Below are 21,485 nucleotides of genomic sequence, written 5' to 3' on the forward strand. Positions count from 1 at the left end.
GCAAGGAGGAGTATTCGGTGGGGAGGGAGCTGGAGAGTGCTGGCAGAGTGAGCTGTTCCTGTGCCTGGCTAGGACAGGCTGGGTGAGGAAAGCAAGAGAAAATCATACAAAGTCAGTGTGAGCAGAAGCAAAGGAGCCACTTGCCACCTTTGGAGATATTTGTCCTTTCCCTCCTTAGGCCCCCACACTCTTCTGAAGGTGCCTGAGTGGTGGCCTGAGTGCTAATTCTGGTACCTGTTTCTTCCAGCCTTGGGGGGGCTTGGGCATGGCTCTGTCTCTGAACCACCAGAGCTCCCATCTCTTCCTCTTTCTTGGGCTCAGGCTCTCCTCCTCCCCAGCACCATGACCACAAAGCTGTGGAGGTCCTTGCCTGGAGGGCCTTGCCCAAGGGCCACTGCATTGCAGGAGCTCCTCTTAGATGTGGTCCTTCACTGGCAGTACTCAGGAGAGTCTACCTGCAATAATGGTTGTTGGCCAAGCTGGGCTCTGGTCTTAGGTATTAATGAACCGCTTGAAATTCTGTCTAAAAGCCACCCGCTGGACTCTGTATGACTGTACCTGGTCACTTCTCTTGTGTTGTCCCATTCCTTCATTGCCCATATGTTTTTCCCTACACAGTTTTCCCCTATACTGAAGCTACCTGGGGAAACAGGTACCTCTGAGACAAGGCTCTTGCCTGAGAAAGAGAGACCTGTTGCTGGTTTCCAGGGAGGGGAGCTCAGCCATGGGCTCCTGCCAAGCACAGAACCACTCAGCACTGCTCTCACCCAGCCCTGGGCATTGGCCAAAGTGGAATTGCACGAGTGAGTCCTTGCACAAGGCCTGTAATGGGTACAGGTGTGGGAATGCGCTGTCCTGGTGTGTCACACATGGAGATTTGCTGTGGGCCCAGATGTGGACATGGGCATCAGGTAAGTTTAACCTACTCATGCTGTAAGGCAGGGCATGGTCCATTGCCAAGGAACAGTTTAATGGCAGCTCTGTTGTATGGCAGGACTCTGCTGATCTCTGGCATCTACATTCATCAAGACTGTTTTTGGTGGGTGTAGCTCTGGCCAGCAGTGAGAGCAGGGCAGAGCCCACCTGAGGTCACACTGGGCAGAAGCAGCACTGTGAGCATGCACTGAGCTGAGGTTCCTGCAGCAGGTGGCACATCCGAGCAGTGCTGCTTGGATCTATCCATCTCCTGGTGCTGTTGGATCATGTTCCCCATTGCCACCTGCTGCCTGTTGCAGCCCATACCCTTTCCAAGTTAACAGCTTGTCTCCAGAGAGCACTCTCAGTGACTCTTTTAACTGTTGTTTGTCAGAAATAAACTCTTCTTTGTCTCCAGTTTGTCTGGAGTCAAAAAAGTTTCATTCTGGCCCCTGCTCCATCCATTGCATAGGTGTCCCTGCAAGGCAGTGTGTCCTTCCTTGATTTTCTCTGCCACCTTGCTCCAGTACACGCTGGCACTTCCTCCTTCTGCACCCACCGATGTTTACACCCTTGCTCTCTTCTGATCCCTTGCTCAGCATCAGCCCAGCTTCCTCCTCTTCCTCCTGCACTGCTCAGAGTTCAGCCAGTGTGAGGTCTAAAGCCTTCAGGTTGCTTCAGCATCCAAAGCCACTTTTGGGCTTTGCCTCTCCTTGCATGTGGTGCTTGTGGATCTCCTGCCCAATTGTCTTTTTGGTTTTCCCATTACACCTGCACTTCACCCAGTGCTGCTCCTGTAGGAAAATCCAGGCTGGAAGAGTTGGCTGGAGTCATCTGGATGAATCCCAGGATCTCACAGTCCTTGCAGGACTCATTACTTTGTTGGTTTTGCCATGTGGTGAAGGCCTTTGGCTCACAGAGGAACTGACTGAATCTGGTGCTGTTTTTATTGGTCCAAGTGCTGTCCTTGGAGCTGGCCCAGCCCTGGCCATCTGCTCTCCAGCCTCAGTCAAGAGGGCAATGGCCTGGGTTAGGATTTCCCAGGCCATGAACCTGGACCAGGTGCTCCAAGACAAGCACAGACTTGGTGATACTGGAGAGACCTGCTACATTTTGGTGTCATAACTGCACGCAGCAATGTGACACTTCAGAGGAGCAACATTTCAGAAGCTTCCTGAAAATCTCATTCCTCTGAAGGCATCGGATTGCTGAGAATTCTGAAGGGAAGGAAATGCTTTAGTGGACAGTTATTTCTGGAGCAGGCACTCTGCTCACTTCTTGGGCCAGATTATTTTCTTAGGATGGGCCTTTTCCTCCATCTGCTCCCCCAAATTCAATCCCTGTACACCCTGGGAATTGGAAGCAGGGGTGAGGTAACATACCAACATCTTCCTACCGATCTTCCAGGTGGATAACATCAGGGTGTGAGTCTCTGAAATACATCTCTCAGAGACCTCTTCCCAAATGCCAGCCTCGATTATTAATATGGGTTAATGATTTACAGGGCTCTCTGTCTCTGCCCACACATGCCCGGAGAAGGAGGAAGGGCAATGGGTACTATATTTTGTTAAAATTAATTGAGAAATAGGAAAAATTTGAAACCACAACCTGTTTCTGCGTACAGCAAAACATGACATTGAAGTGGTAAGTGGAGAGTGTGTGAATGAGCCGGCTGTTCAGGAATGGCAGCTGGATATTTGTCCCAGTTGTCTCCTACCATCTGATTAAGGGAACAAGTTATTTCATCCTGCCATATAAAGTGTACTCTAACCCACTGACTAAATATAGCTGATAATTTCTAACAAATGCCTTGCTTTTTGAGTGCTCTACTTGTTTGTAAAGGAAAGAAAGTGCTGCTAACCCAGGTGCTGTGAGGGAGCGTTTGCAGCCCATGGGAGAGACAAGCACACCTAGCAGACAACATTGTTAGGATTTGAATGGAGCATTAGTTAGCAACAAAGGCCTGGAGTTAACCTGAGGAACCATAAAGCTGGTGCAGAATAGTAATTTGTATGCTGTTTAGTGTCTGTACACTGAAAATAGATGGTGTAAGCAGCTGTTATTACAGCCAGAAGAAATGTATGTCGGTTTAGAAATGTAATTTCTAGCCCAAGCTGTTCCTGTTAAGCCTCTTCAGCTGTGCCAAGGTCTTGTCCCTTCTCAAAGAGATTCTCACACCTGTAAATCCATACATCAAATCCCAATACTGCCAGGGGGCTGTATGTTATCCCTGCCTGGCTTAGAGCAGCAAGAGGACCCAGGAGGCTCCAAGGGCACCCAGGAATGAGTGCAGCTAAAGGAAGCAACAAAGTGGAGCAAATGCTCCAGTCCTGCAAAACCAGCACAGGGAGGAACGAGCAGAGCCCAGGCTGACAAACACCCCACGGGCAAAAAGCACCCTTGGGAAAAGCAAACCACGGCGTCCCTTTGGACTGAGGGTCGTGAATTATCAGGGGACCGGGCAGGGTTTGGAGCGGGCTCGGCTCCAGCAGAGCGAGGGAGGGCGGAGGCCGGAGCCGCGGTTGCCGTGGCAGCGCTCCCACAACACCGTCACCAGGAAGTGCATCCGGGGCCGCCCGAAGTAGTTCCTCGGTGACGGCGGCGGCGCGGCGCGGAGGGATCCGCCGTGTCCTGGCAGAGCGGCGGCCGCGGCGCGGCCCGGCCCGCCCGGCGCCGGCATGTTCAAGAACACCTTCCAGAGCGGCTTCCTCTCGGTGCTCTACAGCATCGGCAGCAAACCGCTCCAGATCTGGGACAAGAAGGTGAGGCGGCGGGCTCGGCCAGCGGCGCGGCCCGGCGAGCGGTGCGGCCGCTCGGCTCAGCCTCCCGGGGCAGGCCCGGGGCAGCCCCGGGGCGCTCCGGACACCTGTGGGGCCGCTCGGCCTCCGCCGGGGCCGGAGCTGCAGCGGCCGGGTTACCGGGACCCCGGGAGCGGGATTCCGGGATCTCTCGGGTACTGGTTACCGGCACGCCCCCGGGGCCGGTAGCGGGCCCCTCGGGTGTTTCTGAGGGGAATGTGTTGTTGTATTTTCTGCCTTCGCCCGGCATCAGAAGCTGCGGCACGGTGGGGAAGCTGCAGGAGCGGCCAGCACTGGCCGTAGGCAGCGGGATGCCCAAGGCCCCGTGGCCGCTGAGGGGCCGGAGGTGGGGGTCTCCCGGTGAGGGACCCGCCTTTCAAACAGGCTCGCCAGAGGCATGGAGAGCTGGGCTGTGTGGCGGCTTGTGGGTGTAGAAGTTGTGAATGTCTCGTCACTTTGTTTCTCCCTCCTGTCAGTTTTTAGAGTGGTTTTGCTCAGGGCTCCGTGCCTTCTCCGGGCTGTCTCGTATCTAGGAGCCATCCTCAAGGTGTTTAGGGATGTAGAGCTGTGCTGCTTCGCCCGTCACAAACCATCCATGGTTTAGTGATTCACAGAATACTTGTTATGACCTCTGGAACCAAGGCCACAACTTGTATTTGGTCGCTTGTGCATGAGCCTTAGCTGAATTTTTTGTGGTTTCAGCAGGAGCTAAAACCTTTGCGGCAGTTCAGACAGCAGTGATGTTTGACCTGAGTGGGCTTGTGTGAGCATTTACAAGTTGTGAGATGGGGGACAGGAAGCACAGACCTCTCCTGTTTCACATCAGTAGAGTACCTGTGTAGTTCTGTGAAGAGCTGGGATGCCTCACACAGCCTGTGTGTGTGTTTGTGTTTTGCACAAATATTTGTGACTTTAAAAAAGGATCAACAGCTTCTTTGGATGGTGCAAGGACGGGACGCATTAAAGACTCTTAGACAAAGGGATGTAGTGTGCTGTCAGACTGGATAAGCCATAAGCAGGCTGTGCTGATCCTGCTTAGAGGCTGAGGTTGGCCTGGAGACCTCTGGAGGCACCTTCCCACATGAATTGTCCTGTGCAGGGTGATGCTGTTATGATTGTGTGGCCCATGAGTGGGAGCAGGAGCTCTGCTTGCAGGGTGGATGTCAGCAGTGGTCCTTTCAGCTGCAATAATCTTGCAATAGTCTCTCTTGCATGAAGCATGGCCAGCCTGGGTGTGCTTGTTGTGAGGATTGCCGTGCTCTCTTCAGCAGTGCATGAAATGCCCCTGGCATTTTGGTGAGAACTGGAAACAGTATTTGACATTCTCCTGTGTCCTAGGTGCACGTCTGAGATTACTGGGTTCATAGCTGTCCTGATGTAGACTTTTATATCTTTGCAAAAAGAACCAGCAGGCTGTGATTTCTGCTTTTTTTTAGATCTCAGGGAATATCTCAAGCTTTTGTGACATGGGGAAAACTCATATATATATTTTTTGGCCTTAGTAGGATGTGCACTGCTTGTGCCGGTGGAGAGAGTGTGTGTGTGGGTGTGCAAGAGTGTGCCTGAGTGTGTGAGCCCTTCCCCAGAGGCAATCAGCCGTGCCCAGCAGCACAGACCAAGTCCCCTTGGTGACCAGTGGCTGGCTGGTGGCTCCCCTGTATTGCTTGTCCTTGTTTTTACCCCTTATAGCACTCAAGTTTGACTCTTTTATGTTTGTTTATTTGGGCTTCTGATATGAGGCTTGAGTCCCTTGTGTTCACTGCAGCATATTTTGATAGATGGAAGTCTTGCACTCGGTGTATGTGCAGCGTGCTGGGCCATAAACTCTTGCTGGCACTCTGGGGCAATGATCAAAGCTTTGGAAACAGCAAGGTCCAGGAGAGTAGGAGCCAAGTGAATGTGAATGGTCCTCCTGGGGTTTTATTCCTTCTCTTAATGGAGCTGTGTGTGCCTCTTTTTCCCCTCTCAAGTAACGTCTGTGCTGTCTGCCCCACTTCTGTTCCAGGTGCGCAATGGCCACATCAAGCGAATCACGGACAATGACATTCAGTCACTGGTGCTGGAGATTGAAGGAACAAATGTCAGGTAGGAGAAGCCTCTTCTGCTGTTCTGGGGGAGTAGAACTCTGCCCTGAAGCAGAGTGAAAGATGGCAGTGCCCAGCAGACATCATCTTCAAACTACAGCAATGTGTTGGCAATGTCTTTGTCAATAAATTGAAGAATCTGGTATCACTGATACTCCTCTGTGGCAGTGTGCTGTGCCTTTCCCTGGATGTGCTTGTAGAGCTCTCACTCTCATCCTCAGTGGGGCTAAGGGATAAAAAATAAAATCCCATTATTCTTCCATCACTTGAAGGCAAAAAAAGTGGTATTTAATACCCAGCCTCAGTCAGCACTGCCAGTTACTGAAAAAGCAGCACTGTCTGCTGTCTCTTCTATTGTCTTGGGCCTGTTCTCCTCACGTGACAGCTGCTCTCTCTACAGCAGGAAGATCGGAGGGAGATTTATGAGGGGAGTTGCTTATGGAGCTTCTCTTAGCAACCTCTTCTCCATCGCCCCGGGAGACGGACGCCAGCTCCATGAGCAGGCTCTGAGTCTCCAAGGCTTCTCCAGGAGTGATTCAGAGCAGGGCGCTCCTTATAAGGGCAGTGGAGACTCCTCTCCTGCAGACCGACTGAGCCAGTGCTTCTCTTCCTCCAAGAAGTGTTGATACAAAACTTGCCAGGCGTGACGTGTACTTCTAGGGCTCACAAGCTCTGTTTTCCCAGCCGTATAGAGCACACAGTGCCTCTGCCATGATCTGGAGGGCTCTACCTGTTCAGTCAAGGGTGGGAGGAGGTTGTGTTAAGAAACAGTGTTGACATGGCCTTGAAACTGGGGAGGTGAAGCTGTCCAGGAAGGTGTTTCATGCCCTGGGTGAGAAAAGTGCAATTTGAGACGTATTCTTTGTGCCTTTTATCTTTTTTTTGCCTGCAGCTACCTCTGAAACTCCCCCTCCTGTTACAGGAAGCCCTGGTTGTTGCTGAGATCTTATGGTCACAGTTACCCATTTCTGCCCATCCTCCAAGGCTGCATTGGGCCAAGGGAGAGACTTGGGTTACCTTGGGCTGCGCACTTGGTGCTGTGTGAGATCCTAAAGTGTTTTTCTCTCACTTCTCAGTACCACGTACATCACGTGCCCTGCTGACCCAAAGAAGACCCTGGGCATCAAACTACCTTTCCTAGTGATGATCATCAAGAACCTGAAAAAATACTTCACTTTTGAAGTGCAGGTGAGGAGTGTGCAGTGGGGAGGCCCCTCCAGGGACCACTGAGGAAGGCGCCAGAGAGCCTGCAGTCTTGTGTTGGAACTTGTCCCAGGCAGTGAGTGATCCCCAAAACAGTTTTGCTTTCTTGGCCATGTGGTGTGTCAGGTCTTCTGGTATGGGGGCATCAGTCAGCTCACAAGCACATTGTTGCTATTCCTGAAAGTGGGTCTGTTTCCTGTGTTAAAATGACTTCTGCTGTGGAACGGAGGGGTGGGAGTAGAGAGCCCTCTTGGAGACGGGTAGCGCTGTCCTGGGGAGTCGAGGCCTGGCGCCTGGCTGAGCAGCCTGCCTTCCTTGCCCAGGTGCTGGATGACAAGAATGTCCGTCGGCGTTTCCGGGCAAGCAACTACCAGAGCACGACGCGGGTGAAGCCCTTCATCTGCACCATGCCCATGCGGCTGGACGACGGCTGGAACCAGATCCAGTTCAACCTGTCCGACTTCACGCGCCGCGCCTACGGCACCAACTACATCGAGACCCTGAGAGTGCAGGTGAGAAGCTGCCCTGGGAGACCAATGGCTGCTGATGTTCCTGGTCGCTGGGAAGGCAGGATGGGAATCTGGTTTTAGCCCTGTGTGGTTCCTTTGCCAGCGCTGCTCTTTGCAGAGCACTGTGGAAGGCGAGCAAAGGCCTGACTGAGGCCTCACCTAACTTGACTAGACTGGGATGAAGGAGCCCATTTCCCTCTTATTTCTCTGGCTGTCTGTGGTTAGGGTGAGAGTTGCAGTTCCCTGTGGCATGCCCTGAAGGTGGAGCTCTGCTGGGAATTAGCTGTGTGTTGCCTTACTGTCCAGATAGACTGGACAATGATTGGCTAAATGGGAACCTGGATGGGAAAGACCCACAGTGTACAGACCATCATTCATCACCCTGGTCAAGCTTATTTCCTAGTAGTAGTGGAGTGGCACTGCTTTCACTGAGTCCCTGTAACAGAGCTGATGCAGTGTTTGTTCCTGCTGAGGACATGGAACTTGTTCCATATGCTAGGGAGTCATGTTCACAGTGTCCAGTGGTGTGTGTTATTTTGAGGAATGTCTGTGTGTGAAGCGTGCCTGTTCCTTAATGTGAGGGGAATGCTGCAGTTCCTTGCAGGATTACCCTGAAGTGCAGGCAGTCAGCTGAGAATTGTCTGCCTTCTCACATACTCACGAGGGGGACCAGACCAAGTACTTTGCTGCCAGCTGATAGTGGAGGCAGCACAGGCTGGACAGGCTCATTCCTGACCTCAGGGAGGCCCTGAAGTGGGTGTGTTAAAAATGCAGCAGGCTGAAGCTGTGGGTGTTCTGGCAAGTGCTGATACCAGCAAAGCAGAGGTCGCCTCACAGCAGAGAATCCCCTTAGCAACTAAGACAGTTGGCAGAGATACCAGAGCTCGGCCAAATCTTCTGAGTGTTCATACCTGGAGACGGATGCAAATGCAAAGCAGAGGGAACAGACCAACATTTCTCTGATGCCCTGTCAGATTCAAAAAAGCAAGACAGTGAGATAGATTTCCAGCTGCCGAGCCAAAGAATCCATGTTGCAGCGTGACACCAAAGCTGGATGTGGAAAGAGCATGTGGAAAATGGACTAACTCTTTGTTTTGACTCTCAGATCCACGCCAACTGTCGCATCCGACGGGTGTATTTCTCTGACCGGCTGTACTCAGAGGATGAGCTCCCAGCTGAGTTCAAGCTGTATCTGCCTGTCCAGAGCAAGGCCAAGGTGAGCTAGATGTGGGAAGGAGGGTGGGAGAGCAGTGAGCCAGACTAGCATTCCTCTGCCTCCTCCTGCTGCCTTTGCAACCCGGAGTTTCTTCTGGCAGCAGAGCTCTTGCCAGCCTTGGCCACCAGCCAGGGAGCACCCTCTCTGTTGCCAGGGTGAGCAGTCTGTCTGGGGTGCCTTGTTGTGTAGCTTTCCTGCCAAAACACATGGAAATTGTCATTCCCATCTAGGAGCAGGGTGAGCTGTTCAGCTGCTCCCCGTGTCCTCCCTGGTTGTGTTGAAGGACTCTGGGCAGTTGCAGCCTCCCGGCATCTCTCCAGAGCTTTCGTCCATGACTCAGCTCAGCAAGTTTGCTCTTCAGAGCAGCTGCAGCTCCACATTTGTCTTCCAGGAGAGATTCTGTTTGTGTCCCTCTAGCCCAAAATGAGTCCCCTCGGATCTTTTCCCCGCCCAGTGCAGACGGTAGTGCCGTGAGGGGGGAAGGAGACACCATGGCTGCCCTCAGGAGGGAATGCCAAGCTCTGCTCCTGCAGTGATGGGAGAGGAGTGAACATGCTGGCATATTGAGAGATCTTGAGCAACATGCAGCAGTTTTGAGGCTTGTGAAGCAGCATCTTCTTTGCCAGGGCCAACCTGTCCCAATGCAGACACTTCTTTTAGCAAAGAGGATTCCTGGGCAAAGTTTCAAGCTGCTGAGGGAGGATATTGGGGGCTGATGGTAGTGGGAGGTAGAAGGCAGTGTTAACTGTAGGTAACACCTCTGGGGAACCTGTCACTGCCCTCCGGGCTGTAGCAGCCTCACAGACGTGTCTGGGTGTCAGGGGAGTGCTTGGAGCCCTCCCAGTACTGTTGTCTTGTGCTGCCAAGTCTTTTAAGTGTCTCCTTTCTTCTCCCTGCTCTGTCCAGCAATAACATCACGTTGGGAAGAGATGTTGGCGTGCAAATTGTACAGAGTTTTCCTGGCTGTTCCTAAAGTGCTGAGCCTAAACTCTGCAGGTGGCCTGGTACCCAGTCTTGTCTTGCTCAAAGTGGCCACTGTGCCTCCAAAGAAGGGATTCAGCAGGAATTGTGGAGTTAAGTGTATCCTCTTGAAATTAGTAATTTTATTTTTTATTTCCTTGTTTCCATCTCTTATATATGCTCTAAATATGGATGTAATACTTGTTCTTGAAAAGTTATTAAACATTTGGCTCTGTAAATCTGCTTCTGTCTTCTTCCTGCTTTGATGGATCCCTAACTTTTTAGTGCTTCACAAAGTGCCAGAGAATTTCTTTGAGAACCCAGATGTTAGAATTTGCCTCTGAACTTGACTTTGATCAGCACCCTCACTGTTTAAGGGATAGCACAGGCTATCCCTTAAAGGAAAATTTGTGAGTTTCCTTTAAATAGGAAAATTAGTGAGTTTCCACAGAGAAGACAGAAACTGTCTCCAATCCATGAAGTTTGTGGTACTATGACAAAAACTCATGCTGTTCATGAAAATGGGTTTTTCATTCCCTTTTTTCTTGAAGCCATTTTCCCCAGCAGTGACAAATTAGGCTTACCTGCCTGCTAGGGCACGGTTTTGTTGGCTGTGTAGTTACCAACTCACTCCAGCTCTCAGCCAAGCCTTTAGCAGCACGAGGCACACAATAGCCTTCCAGCTGCCAGATTGTCCCTTTCCCCAGGGGAGGTTCAGCAAAGCAGCAGAACAGGAGCGGAAGTCTTTTCCTGTGCTGAAGCTGCCCTTCCCTGCCTCAAACCAATCTGCCTTTGTTGTAGAAAGGCTTGTGAAGGGGAGGCCAGAGACTCCATCAGTAAGGGAATAGATGATGCCTTTCCTGCCTGGGGCCAAGCCCTCCATTGGTACTCTGGAGGGCAGGTACCAAAGGCTGGCACTGATCCTTCCCTGGGCTGTGTAGTGAATGGGGAAGACTTCACTTCTGTTACTGCTCCCAGGAGCAGGAGAGCCTGCTGGGGGACATCTGCCTTAGATTCTGGGTTTAATCCTGACCACTGAGACCCTGCCTGGTTTAAAGGTTTGGCATGTCTGTGCACTCTCTCTCTGCACCTCTGTGGAGAGCTCTCCAGACCCCTGTAACAGAGCTGCCTCACCTGCACCTTTAGAGCTGCTGGGCTTTGAACTGGAGGTGCTGCCACATGGGGCTGGATTGCACCTGCAGAAGGCTTTCTGGAGAAGACCTTTGCAATTCTTCTAGCAGCTGAACAGCTTGGTAGCTCTGAGGAGCCCAGACAAGGAAGCCTACATGAGAAAGCACCATCCATCTTGCATTGACACATGTCAAGGCTTGGCTGGACTCGATCTGTTAAGTGGAATCGCACTGGATCATGTTCCAAGGGTTGGCCTTAATGAAGTCCATGGCGAGGCTTTCTCCATGTTTGCAAAGCTTGCCAGAGCTGAGGGAGCTGCTGAGCAGATCCATCAGACCCCAGGAGGGTAAAATGTGCATCCTTTCCCGCAAGGCCTTGCTCAACACCATGTGTTTTTGGCAGACTTTGGCAGCTGAACACTCAGCAGGAGCTGCTGCTGCCTTTCCCTGCCCTGCTGGGACCTGTGCTGGAATTGCCCCTGGTCCTTGAGAGCTGAACTCACCCTGAATGACTGGCCCTAATGCATTAAGAGGGGCTGGGCTCCCCTGGGCCCCGAGCTGGCTGCCTCTGCAAAGATCAGATGGGCCCTGCTGCCAACTCCTGCCCGACCTCTAGGAGCTGTGCCAGCGGATTTGCTGGAATAAACTCCCAGCCACAAACCCTTACATCCATATGGACCTTCTGTGTATTTTTAAATACGAAACAAAATACTGAATCTTCCTGTTTACTTGCTTCACAAAGTGGAGCATCATCGGATACTGGCTCTTTCCTTTACAGCCAGATGCTTGGTGATTTACACAGTGCTTCCAAAATCTTTCTCTTCTAATCCCTCTCTCCCATCAAAACTTTAACCATCTCGCTGAAGGTGGGTGGAGTTGGATGCTCTCCTGTGGGAAAAGAGGATGCTGCTGGTAGATGGGCCAGAATGTCAGAGACATCCTGTCAGCAGCCCTTTCCTAAATGTACACAAGCAAAACTCCTGTGGTGGAGCACCCAGCTTCTTACTCCTTTGGTTATGGCTTTTAATGTGGCTGGGATGCAACGTCCTCCTATATGGAAAGAGGAGGAATGCAGGAAGGAGGGGAGGCAGAGGTGGGAGTCATGGATGGTTATTGCCTGCCTGCTCCTGGGGCAGCCCCAGCTGGGTAGGAGGGGTGGGCAGAGGGGAGTCCCAGTTCAGTGTAGGCAGCCTGTGGAGAAAAGATCTCAAATATCTTGTCATTTGCCTTTCTGTGGGTGGCCTGCTCCTTCCTTCCTGCATAAGTCTTTGTTGCAGTTCATGTTTAGTGGGAGAGAAAAGAATCTTTGTGGGGAGCCCTGGTTTCAACCCGGGGCAGAGCAGGGCCCGCCCAAAGATCAATTTTCCTTCTCTGCACCAGCTTTTCACCTTTGTCTTCCACTGGCTGGGGCAAGGTTCTGCACTTGGACACTTCAATCAGGACCTCAGTGCTGGGAGCTTTGCTTGAATGGCAAAGCTTCCTTTGGAAAGCTTGGGTGCTGAAATATGTTGAGTGCACAGGCTGCAGCTCCTCGGAGCGAGGGACCTGCCCTGGGCTGGGCCAGCAGCAGCAGGCTTGGGCTGGAGCAGCTGGCAGTCACTGTGGTGAGAGCCAAGGCTGGGACATCCCAAGGCTCCAGTGGCTCTGTCTGGGCAGGTGGCAGCTGCTGGCAGGGCAAGCAGGCAAGGGGGTTTTCCTGGAAAGCTTTCTCCATTTGCTCTGGTGCTGGGGCAGAAGAATCCTGTGTGAGTGTCCAGCCCAGCAGACACTGTCTGGCAGGACATTGGTACAGGCTTCTGTCCCTGCCTGTATTTGTCCCCTTGCACTTTGTCACTTTCCTATCAAGTAGGTCCTGACAAAGAAGCACAGAGCTGTTATGACAGAGGGATAAGCAGGAATCAAAAAATCTGGGCCAAACTCTGCTTCTTGTCTATTCTGCATCTCCCTGGATGTCTTGGGCCAAATGTTGTCATCTTTATAGAGGGATTACACCTCCAGGGCGACGTTAATCCTTTGCAGCTGTTGTCTAATGTGGGGCAGGCAGTGCTGGAGGCAAGGGAAATATTTATTTTGAGTTTTACCACTGGCCACCGCCCAGGAAAACCGAGTGACGGTACTGGGGACTTTGGCCACTGTGCATGCAGAGAGAGCTGATGTTCCTGCCCTGCCAGTGCCTGCAGGAGAGGGGTGAGAGCTTCCACTGGCAGGCTGCAAAATGGGACCACCCAAACATGATTTATTTGGGTAAGGGAGCAGTTGTGCACCCTGAGAGCTAACCTGCGATGCAGTGGGGAAAGAGCTGCTAGAGGTGAGAAGAAGATGGGTGCCAAGTTGTGCTGAAGCAGACCTGCAGCCCATCTGCTTCACCATCACTTCACGTGTTGCCCCTGCAGCCCCAGAAATTACTTTCTGTGAGATGAGGAGTCCCAGCACCCCTGGCAGCAGGCTGGGGGCTGCCCGGTGGGTGTGATGGGAGCAGAGGGGCATGAGTCACACACACACACACACACACGAGCCGAGCTCAGCGCGGTTGGTGGGTGCATCCCACCCGCAGCGGGGCTGTGCTGGCACCGACCCCTCCTGGGCAGCACCCGGAGCCTCCGCCCTGCCTGCAGCACAGGCAGCAGGTTCAACCCCTCCTGCGAGCACAGGCAGCAGGTTCAACCCCTCCCAGGGCCCCGCAGCCCTTCCCTCCATCCCCAGCATTGTTTCCTCCGACCTTGAGCTGGCCGGTCGCTGCTTGCTGTATCCCAGCCCCAGTTCTTCCTCTGCACTGAGCCCGGCTTCCTCTGTGTTTTCCGGGTCCTTTCCTCAGTGCTGAACAGGGCATCGTGCCCTGGCTCGCAGAGGAAGAGGAGGATTCTCCTGAGATGGTGCCAGATGGGCAGAGAGCCCTTGCCAGCCCTGATCTCCCCCTCAAACCCACCCCAGCACAGCAGGGCCTGGAGGGCGCTGAGCTCCCAGGGTCTTTTCCAGGTCAGGCTCTCCAACCTGTTTTTGGGAAGCAGGGAGCTGCCAGGCGGGAGTGGATCCTGGCAGGGCAGTCCGGTGCCTGCCAGGGCCAGGCTCAGCCAGGCATGCGTTCCCCCATGCTCCCACCAGCCCTGTCCCGTACAGCAGGTGCCTGCTGCCCTCCTGGGGTCTCACCCACGGCGGGCCAGAGGTGAGCTGACCCTACTGTGGGTGTGTGTGCAGGGCAGGGGCCTCCGGCAGAGCCTGGGCGCCGCTGACATGCTGGGCTTTGTCTTCAGCAGGTCCCTTACTGCTGTCCATGAGCGTTTCCAGATGGCCCTGGGCTCCTGGCACCAGTTCTGCTGCAGCATCCGGGGAAAAGCGGGAGGGGTTGGGAAGTGGTGTCCCAGCTCACCAAGCGTGGTGGCCTGGGCCTCTGCCCCCAGCATCCTTAATTCCCGCTGGGGAATTGTTCCCAGCTCCTCTCCCACCCTGAATCAGCCAGGAGGTTCCTCCCCTGCCATGGAAGGGATACCATAAGCAGCTGGCCCTGGGCACCCTTGTCCAGCTCTGCCTTTCCCTGCAAGCCAGGCATCTTTCCAGGTACCAGGCTTTGGGGTCCCAGCCCTGCACCCCATCGAGCCCTCTGTACCCCCAGGAGAGAAGGGAAACACTGCTGCCGTGGGAAATACATCTGTTGTCGGAAATGCATCTGCTGTGGGAAGTGCATCCAGTGTGGGAAATGCATCTGCCGTGGGAAATGCATCTGCACTGGCCTCTGGAGCAATCTCTGCAGGGGTGGAGAGAGTGAATCCCAGCCGTGCTTTCCTCCTGCCTCGCCTTTTGGCCAGGTTCATGGCTTTTGGCAGCTCCTGGTGCCTGTCTGGCCCTGGTTCAGCACAGGCTGGAGTGTCAGGCTGCCCCATGGCAGGGCTCCCAGTTCAGCAGAGCTGTGGGTCCTCCCTCAGCTCTGGGGAAGACCCACACGAGCACAAATCTGGGCAAAATGGTCAAAACCGAACTGAAAGAAGTTAAAAGCCAAGGAATGCAACCCAGCAAGGCTTGGCTGATGGAATACAACAGCCCTGAGCCACTTGGAGATCTTTTTCCACCCACTCCCCCCAATTCCTCAGGGGTTTTCTGTTCCTGATTTTGACTTCTCACTTGGCTGCAGCGATGTGCTGAGTCTGAGCCAAACGTGTTTTCCAGGGAATCAGCTCATGGCTAGAAATCGCTGCCCAGTGTGGGTAGGGATGGAGGCTGGGGCAGGGGATGGGTGACTCAGGCCACAGGGTTCCCCCCAGCACCAGAATAGTGGGGCGAGAGCCAGCATCAGTCCTTCCCTTTTACAGTAATTAGTGGCTGACGAGTGGCTGGGCAGCTCAGGGTAATTCAGTGCTGGGAAGTGGTTGTAGCAGTTGGGAACTGAGCCAGCAGCTCTGGGCCCTGGGGAGGGGGAAGGATGGGGGAAGCACAAAGTCTTCATATCCTCATCCATGAAGTGGGGCAACCCTCCCACCCACCCAGGCTGGCAGGAGGGGATGAGGACAAAGGAGCAGCTGGAGCACCAGGGCAAGGGGAGCAGGTCAGGGGTGCACCAAGACAAAGTGCGCAGGACAAAGAGAAAGGGCACAGGTGCAGGCCCTGGTCCTGCTGCAGAGGAGGCTGGAGGAAGCAAAGATGCTGACTGGAGTCAATTCCCACACGGGGATGCTCCCCAATTCCACAGGGTCATCCCCACAGGGATGGGCCAGGTTCACATAACCCCCTTGCTCAGCACAGCCCAACCAGCCTCCCCACCAGTGCAGCAATGGTGCTAGGCCTCTGCTGCCCACCCCAAGGCTGCACCTGCAGAACAAACCTGGCTCTAGCTGCCACTCCTACGATCATCACATCACCAGCCTCTGTGGTTTGGTTTTTCTTCCTATTAATGGCTGAGCAACATTTTTCCCCAGATAAAGCCAGCTTCCTACCCCTAAAGTCTAATCTTTCCCACTCCCATGATTATTTCTCTGATCTCTGCAGCAGCCATGACTCCTCTTGCCTTCCTCTGCCGAGACAGCAGTGGTGAGACAGGATATGGCCACCCCTTCCCCCCAGGAAACTCAGCAGGGCTGCGTGGGGACAGGGAGCTGAAGCACCCTGTGAAGTGGCTCCAGGAGGGTCCCCCAGCTGCTGCCGGCCCCTGCACAGGGAAGGGAGGTGGCTGCCCAGGGCAGAAGAGCAGTGCTGGCTGTGGGAGAACAAGGCACCCTGTGTTCCCAGCGAGGCCCTTGTCACTGCCACGGGAGCTGCTGAAAGGCTGCTCTGTCCACTGGTGGGGGTGGGGGGGCTGCTTTAGCTGAGCCCCCTAAAGCGGCAGCCCCAGGGCAGGGACTGCTGCAGGGACATCACTGGCCATGCTGGCCCCTTCCCTGCATCCCTTAGCATGGTACCCAGTCCCCTGGGGGTGCCATGCAGGGTGACCCCCCCAGACAAGCCCCATAACCACAAAATTTGCCCAGTCCCTCCCAGGGCACCCACACAGCAGGAAGGACGATGGCACCACAGCTCTCCACACACCCGACCCGTTTAATGGACATACAAGGTGGCTGTGCCCACTGCCCTGCCCACAGGGCCACGTGCCCCAGGGCTTCATCCCACAGTGGCAGCAGCAGGGCCCAGACTGAGCTGAGCCCCAGCAGGGTTGCAGAGGTGGCGTCTCCCAACTCACGCTGTCTTTAGGCACCACATCCCTGTATCCCCGTGGTTCAACAGGAAACACAGCCATGAGCTCAGCCCTCCCTTCCCCACCACTGCAGGTGCCAGAGGCTGAGACCTGCCAGCCCGCAGCACTGCTGAGCAGCCCCCAGCCCACTCACCACCCAAGCTGCAGCAGGCTCACACAGGAGGAAGGGACCCTGCAGGGACCCATGGCAGATGCAGGCACGTGATGGGTGGCAGCCTGAGGGTCACGGCTAGGGGGACGCACAGGCACTGGGGAGCAGGCAGGGCCTGGATGCCCTCCAGCCCCCCCACAACCATCCCCGGTCCCAGCCCGGCTGCTCTGGAGGGGCTGGGGGGGTTGGGCATCCCCCCTTTTCTGAGGCTGGAGCCATCAAGCAACAATGGGGTAGAGGGGCTGAGGCCGTGGTGAGGGTCAAGGGGAGGGGGTGTCAGGTCCATCTTAGCACCATGGTGGTGGGGGCGGTTGGGGGAGGGAGCCAAGGTCAGACCCACTCCTGCAAGGAGCGCTTGCAGTACAAGAGCATTCGGGGTGCCCCCTTCCTCTGCATCTGGACGATGACGTAGATGAGGCCCAGGATGCAGAGCAGCAGCACCAGCAGCACCAGCACCATGACCACGCTCATGGTGCGTGTGTACTCATCGATCTGCACCACCACGTCCACGTCCCTGCCTGGCTGGCCATCTCCCTCGTTGTAATCCTCATCTTCCTCCTCCTCCTCCTCACCTTCAGTCCCCCCATCCCCATCAGGGTTGAAGGGGGGTCGGTCCACATCGGGCCAGCGGGGATTGGGGTCTGGGACCAGCTCCGTGTGACAGCCCATGAAGTCCCGTAGGATGGATTTGGGATAGCCTGGCTCTGTCTTGAGATGCTCATTGTCGAACTTCCAGTACTTTGTGCCTCTGTAGAAGTAGGTGGAGGCTGGGGGAGAGAAGGTGGACACAAGGGGTAAGTGGGTGGGCACAGGACACTGCAGAACCTGGGCACCCCTGCAGATGCCCAAGACAGGTTTTGCTCCATGACTGGTGAAACCCTTCAGAAAGGGATTCACCGCTGACTCCCACACACTCTCCCCAGGCCCATCCCACGTGGCCAGGCTATCAGAGGGATAATCTCATCCCCAAGACCCGCCCCCCACCACCATCACCACCCACCCCTCTCCTCCTCTACTTACAGGCATCTGGGCTGAGGAAGGCTCCCTTGGGCGAGGGAGGGATGCCCACCCAAACAGAGATGGGCTTTGGGTACCCAGGGTCCACCGAGCGAGTGTCCTCATTAAAGCGCCAGTATCTGGGGAGGGAGGTGGGGAGTAAGTGACGAGCACAGGGGTCCCCACTGCCCAACGTTCTTCCCCTGACAGGGGCCAGGAGGCAGCAGAGCAGGGAGAATCTCACAGACACTCACCTGTCCCCACGGAAGAAGAAGGTGTGTCCCGTGGGTTCCCACCAGACGGCCGTGTCAATACTGTCATAGGGGATGCCCTGCCCATAGGTGACCAGGGGCTGTGGGTACCCAGGCTCCAGGTTGGCTTCTCGGAAGAGCCAGTACCGGTCACCTAGAGGAAAGAGTTGGAGAAGGGGGATGAGAAGATCCTGCCCAGCTGCTGTGGTGGTGCACAAATGGATAGGAATAGTGGTAGATGCCTGTGGCCACTCCAACCCCTTGGGATCACACAGCAGCTGTGGCTGGGGAGGTGGGTCAGGATGAGATGAAGCCAACCAGCTCTCAAGAGCTTTGTGGGGGACACTGGGGTCTTGCTTCCACCTCAGCCCTCCCATCCAGCTTCCCTGCTCACCTTTAAAGAAGACGAACTTCCCGTCATGCCTCTCATAGGCAGCATCAATGTCCCCAGGGAGGCCCCGCCAGAAGTGTCCGATGGGCATGGGGTAGTTGTCCAGCACCCGGTTGTGCCGGACCCTCCAGAACCACCGGCCCTGGAAAGAAACAGGGTGTTGGCAGAGGATGGGGAGGACACAGGGACACAATCAGACCCACTACATCCCCAGGGAAGAGGCAGGAGGGGGTTGGGGCAGGTACCTTGAATACAAACATCTCCCCACGCAGCACCGCCACCGTGTCGAAGTCCCCATCGCAGATGTCAGGGCCATACTGGTCAGGTCGGTCTGGGCTGCCAGGTTTCGGTGGTCGCTCTGGTTTCCCCGGAGGGGGAGGTTTAGGGGGTCTCTGGTCTGGCCTGCCAGGTCTCCGGGGTGTCACGGTGGGCAAAGGCTTGGTGGGCTGAGGGTGCCCATCTGCGGTACCTGGATCAGTCAGGTGAGAGAAGGGATGTGGTGATGCAGACCAACAGCACCTGTACCTCGGTTTCCCCACACACATGCCCAGAACCCCACCTCTGGGATGATCCCCCAACCGCCCCTCACCGTAGAGCTGCTGGATGCCCTTGAGGTCATCCTCAGGCAGCTGGAAGTTCTCCGTGTCCATCCACTGGTAGAAGGGCGCCATGATAGCACTGGGGTTGCTGGAGTGCTCCAAGCCCAGCGAGTGCCCCAGCTCGTGCACGGCCACCAGGAAAAGGTTGTTCCCTGTATGGAGAGGCACCATCAGCAAGAGGGGGTGGAGAACATGACACATGAAGTAGATCCCTGAACCCAGCACCCTGCAATAGGGGTGCTCCAGTGGGGTCGGCCTGCATCATCCATGGTTCTCTCCCTGCCGTTCCTGTCCACACCAGCTCAACCCCCCCGCCACCCCTCCTTCAGCCCAGGCGGCCACCAGGCTCCTCTGGTCACCTTTACCACCTCCTTGGCCCCCAACTCACCAGACACATCCGCATTCTCCAGCGTCCAGGGCTCATCCAAGTCGAAATGCGTGTCCCCCCCCATTCCGGGGCCAGGAAAATAGGCATGAGCCAAAAATCCCCCAAGGCCATCAAAGGGAGAGCTGTCTCCATGGAATCCAGAGGCAAAGAGCACCATGATGTCAGCCTCCTTCTTCCTCTTCTGCCGGATGTCCTCGTAGGCCACCTCCCGGAAAACCAGCGGCGTGGCTTGCTCCCACACCCGGAAAGCTCGTCGGACAGCCTCGTGTGAGTGGTACCGACCCAGCTTCTCCGTGTAGTTTTGGATGCTGGGGATACAGAATTCACTAGGGAAGGCCTGGAGCAGCACTCGTTCCCTGAGGGGATCCATGGCTCTCTCCATGGGCCGGGGGGAGGGAATCCCTGGCACTGTTGGGTACCTGAAGGTGAGGTGGCTCTGGCTCCAGCGCCGCCCTGTCAGCGCGTACCGCTTCCGACGCATGTTGGACTTCATCCGTGCTCCAAACTGATCCGGGACCCCACAGCGGGGACGTTTCATCCACCTGCCAGGAGGACACCAGGCCAGGGCTCAGCCCAGCACAGCCAATGTCCCCGAGGGGTTACAGCACCCACAGACAGCAGGGACGCTATCCTGGCTACAGAGGTGCAGCCCCCAAAAGGGGAGAAGCAGCTCCCAAGGGGGACAGCACCCACTTTTCCAGGTGCCGGCAGAGCCCTGAGGCTGTCAGAGAAAACCACAAAGCCTGAGAGCAGAGCTGCCATCTGCTTGAGCAAGAGAACAATGGAGAAACTCACGCCTTGGTCTCCTCGTCCAGGACGCCGGTGACGGTGATGCCATAGAACTTCTGCATCTCCGCGAGCGCCGCGGAGAAGGTCTGAGCCGAGCGCATGGTGGACATCCGGCGGCTGGGCTGCGGCAGGTACCCGTAGAGCCGCAGCCATGCCTGGCCACGAGAGCCGCATCAGCCCGGCACGGAGCAGCCCCACGGCGGGACAGAGCTCCCCGACACCCGCTGGGGAAGGATCCCTGCCTGACTGCACCCCAGTGTCCCTGCACAGGGGTGGTCGGTGCCAGCTGGCAGCGGCAAATGCCACCCCCGAGCAGGCAGCAGGGCACAGGGTCCCTGCCCTGCAAGGTGGGGGAGCTGCTGATCTCGGGGGGCTGCTGCCGGATGGCCTGACTCCAGGGACCAGGCAGCTGGCAGGGGGCCAGGCTGCCTGCAGGCTGCCTGTCCCTGTCCTCCTCCGGAGGCGTCCCCTGGGAGCTGCTCCGGGATGTGAAGCCTGGGACCCCCACCCCGGCCTGCACCCACAAAGGGGCTTCTGTCCTGCGGGGCTGCAGCCCCAGGGCAGGGGGCAGGAGGGTGCTGGGGCGCGCCAGGGCTCTTCCTTCCTGCCCCAGCCTCCGCCTCCTCTTGTCTGCTTTAATTGCATTTTATTTTTATCTTTATTATTACTCTTTTGTAACTTCCCCCCCCCTTAGTTTTCATTTATATTTTCCAAATTAGGGGGGTTTTCCTTTTAATCTTTAAGGCTTTTTTCCTAAATTCCTTCCAATTCTTTTTCCTTTTCCAAGTCTTACTGCTCTTCCAAGTCTTTTTCCTTTTCCAAGTCTTTTTCTCCAGGTTCTTCAATCCTTTTCCTATCCCAATTCTTTTCCTATCACTTTTTCTTTTTTTCCAAAAATGCCTTAACATTTTAATTGCTAAAAACATTAAACCCATTACATTCTTCTACCTCCACTCCCCTTCCCCCGGCAGGGTGGTGGAGCAGACCCTTTATCAAAAGCCCTTTCACCCCCTCCCCCGCCGGGCACAAAGCGCTTCCTCCCCACACCCCGCGCCCGCTGCCCGCCACCCCCGGGGGCGACCTGCACCCCACGCCGCCGTTCCCCGCCTGCACCTGCACCGGCGGGCGGTGCGGCGGGCCCGCAGGTGTCGGTGCGGCGGCCGGGGGCGCGGAGCCCGGCCCGTGGCTCACCTCGGCGTTGATCTCCTCGCCCGCCGCCCCCGCCAGCAGCACCAGCAGCACCACGAGCGGCGGGACGTTCCCCGCCTGCACCTGCACCGGCGGGCGGTGCGGCGGGCCCGCAGGTGTCGGTGCGGCGGCCGGGGGCGCGGAGCCCGGCCCGTGGCTCACCTCGGCGTTGATCTCCTCGCCCGCCGCCCCCGCCAGCAGCACCAGCAGCACCACGAGCGGCGGGAGGGGCCCGCC

At 55.8% G+C, this 21,485-nt stretch overlaps 2 protein-coding genes across 4 annotated transcripts; one reads left to right on the forward strand and one right to left on the reverse strand.

Annotated features, from left to right (window-relative positions):
• The first annotated feature begins 3,500 nt into the window (after positions 1-3,500).
• Positions 3,501-9,924, forward strand: CFAP20 (cilia and flagella associated protein 20). Of its 2 annotated transcripts, XM_041458953.1 has the most exons (6): positions 3,501-3,677; positions 5,719-5,798; positions 6,874-6,985; positions 7,324-7,512; positions 8,615-8,725; positions 9,632-9,924. In XM_041458953.1, exons 1-6 carry the CDS (start codon positions 3,594-3,596, stop codon positions 9,635-9,637), a joined length of 582 nt encoding a protein of 193 aa, XP_041314887.1. In that variant the 5' UTR covers positions 3,501-3,593; the 3' UTR covers positions 9,638-9,924. The 2 variants fall into 2 exon arrangements, with proteins under 2 accessions (XP_041314887.1, XP_041314886.1); XM_041458952.1 differs by lacking the exon at positions 9,632-9,924 and having other exon boundaries at positions 8,615-8,734.
• A 6,394-nt stretch (positions 9,925-16,318) lies between these two features.
• MMP15 (matrix metallopeptidase 15) lies at positions 16,319-21,479 on the reverse strand. Of its 2 annotated transcripts, XM_041458891.1 has the most exons (11): positions 21,453-21,468; positions 21,252-21,302; positions 20,067-20,215; positions 19,691-19,813; positions 19,272-19,579; positions 18,874-19,035; positions 18,530-18,753; positions 18,288-18,426; positions 17,897-18,047; positions 17,667-17,782; positions 16,319-17,413 (listed from the first exon to the last, which is right to left on the reverse strand). In XM_041458891.1, the coding sequence occupies exons 3-11, from the start codon at positions 20,168-20,170 to the stop codon at positions 16,977-16,979; spliced, it is 1,764 nt and encodes a 587-aa protein (XP_041314825.1). In that variant the 5' UTR covers positions 20,171-20,215; positions 21,252-21,302; positions 21,453-21,468; the 3' UTR covers positions 16,319-16,976. The 2 variants fall into 2 exon arrangements, with proteins under 2 accessions (XP_041314825.1, XP_041314826.1); XM_041458892.1 differs by lacking the exon at positions 21,252-21,302 and having other exon boundaries at positions 21,411-21,479.
• Positions 21,480-21,485: the final 6 nt, after the last annotated feature.

The sequence above is a fragment of the Pyrgilauda ruficollis genome, unplaced genomic scaffold (genome assembly GCF_017590135.1).
Source record: "Pyrgilauda ruficollis isolate IOZ18807 unplaced genomic scaffold, ASM1759013v1 scaffold13, whole genome shotgun sequence".
In the NCBI taxonomy this organism is placed as follows: Eukaryota; Metazoa; Chordata; class Aves; order Passeriformes; family Passeridae; genus Pyrgilauda; species Pyrgilauda ruficollis.

What these genes read in the sequence shown, in the direction of transcription:
- CFAP20 (XM_041458952.1), top strand. Translation starts at nt 3,594, where the DNA reads ATGTTCAAGAACACCTTCCAGAGCGGCTTCCTCTCGGTGCTCTACAGC. An exon ending in ATTGAAGGAACAAATGTCAG is followed by an intron (nt 5,799 to 6,873) that starts GTAGGAGAAGCC and finishes CTCACTTCTCAG; the next exon opens with TACCACGTACATCACGTGCC. An exon ending in TCGAGACCCTGAGAGTGCAG is followed by an intron (nt 7,513 to 8,614) that starts GTGAGAAGCTGC and finishes TTTGACTCTCAG; the next exon opens with ATCCACGCCAACTGTCGCAT.
- MMP15 (XM_041458892.1), bottom strand. Translation starts at nt 20,170, where the DNA reads ATGTCCACCATGCGCTCGGCTCAGACCTTCTCCGCGGCGCTCGCGGAG. An exon ending in CTGGACGAGGAGACCAAGGC is followed by an intron (nt 19,814 to 20,066) that starts GTGAGTTTCTCC and finishes TCCTCCTGGCAG; the next exon opens with GTGGATGAAACGTCCCCGCT. An exon ending in CAGAGCCACCTCACCTTCAG is followed by an intron (nt 19,580 to 19,690) that starts GTACCCAACAGT and finishes CTGTATCCCCAG; the next exon opens with CATCCAAAACTACACGGAGA.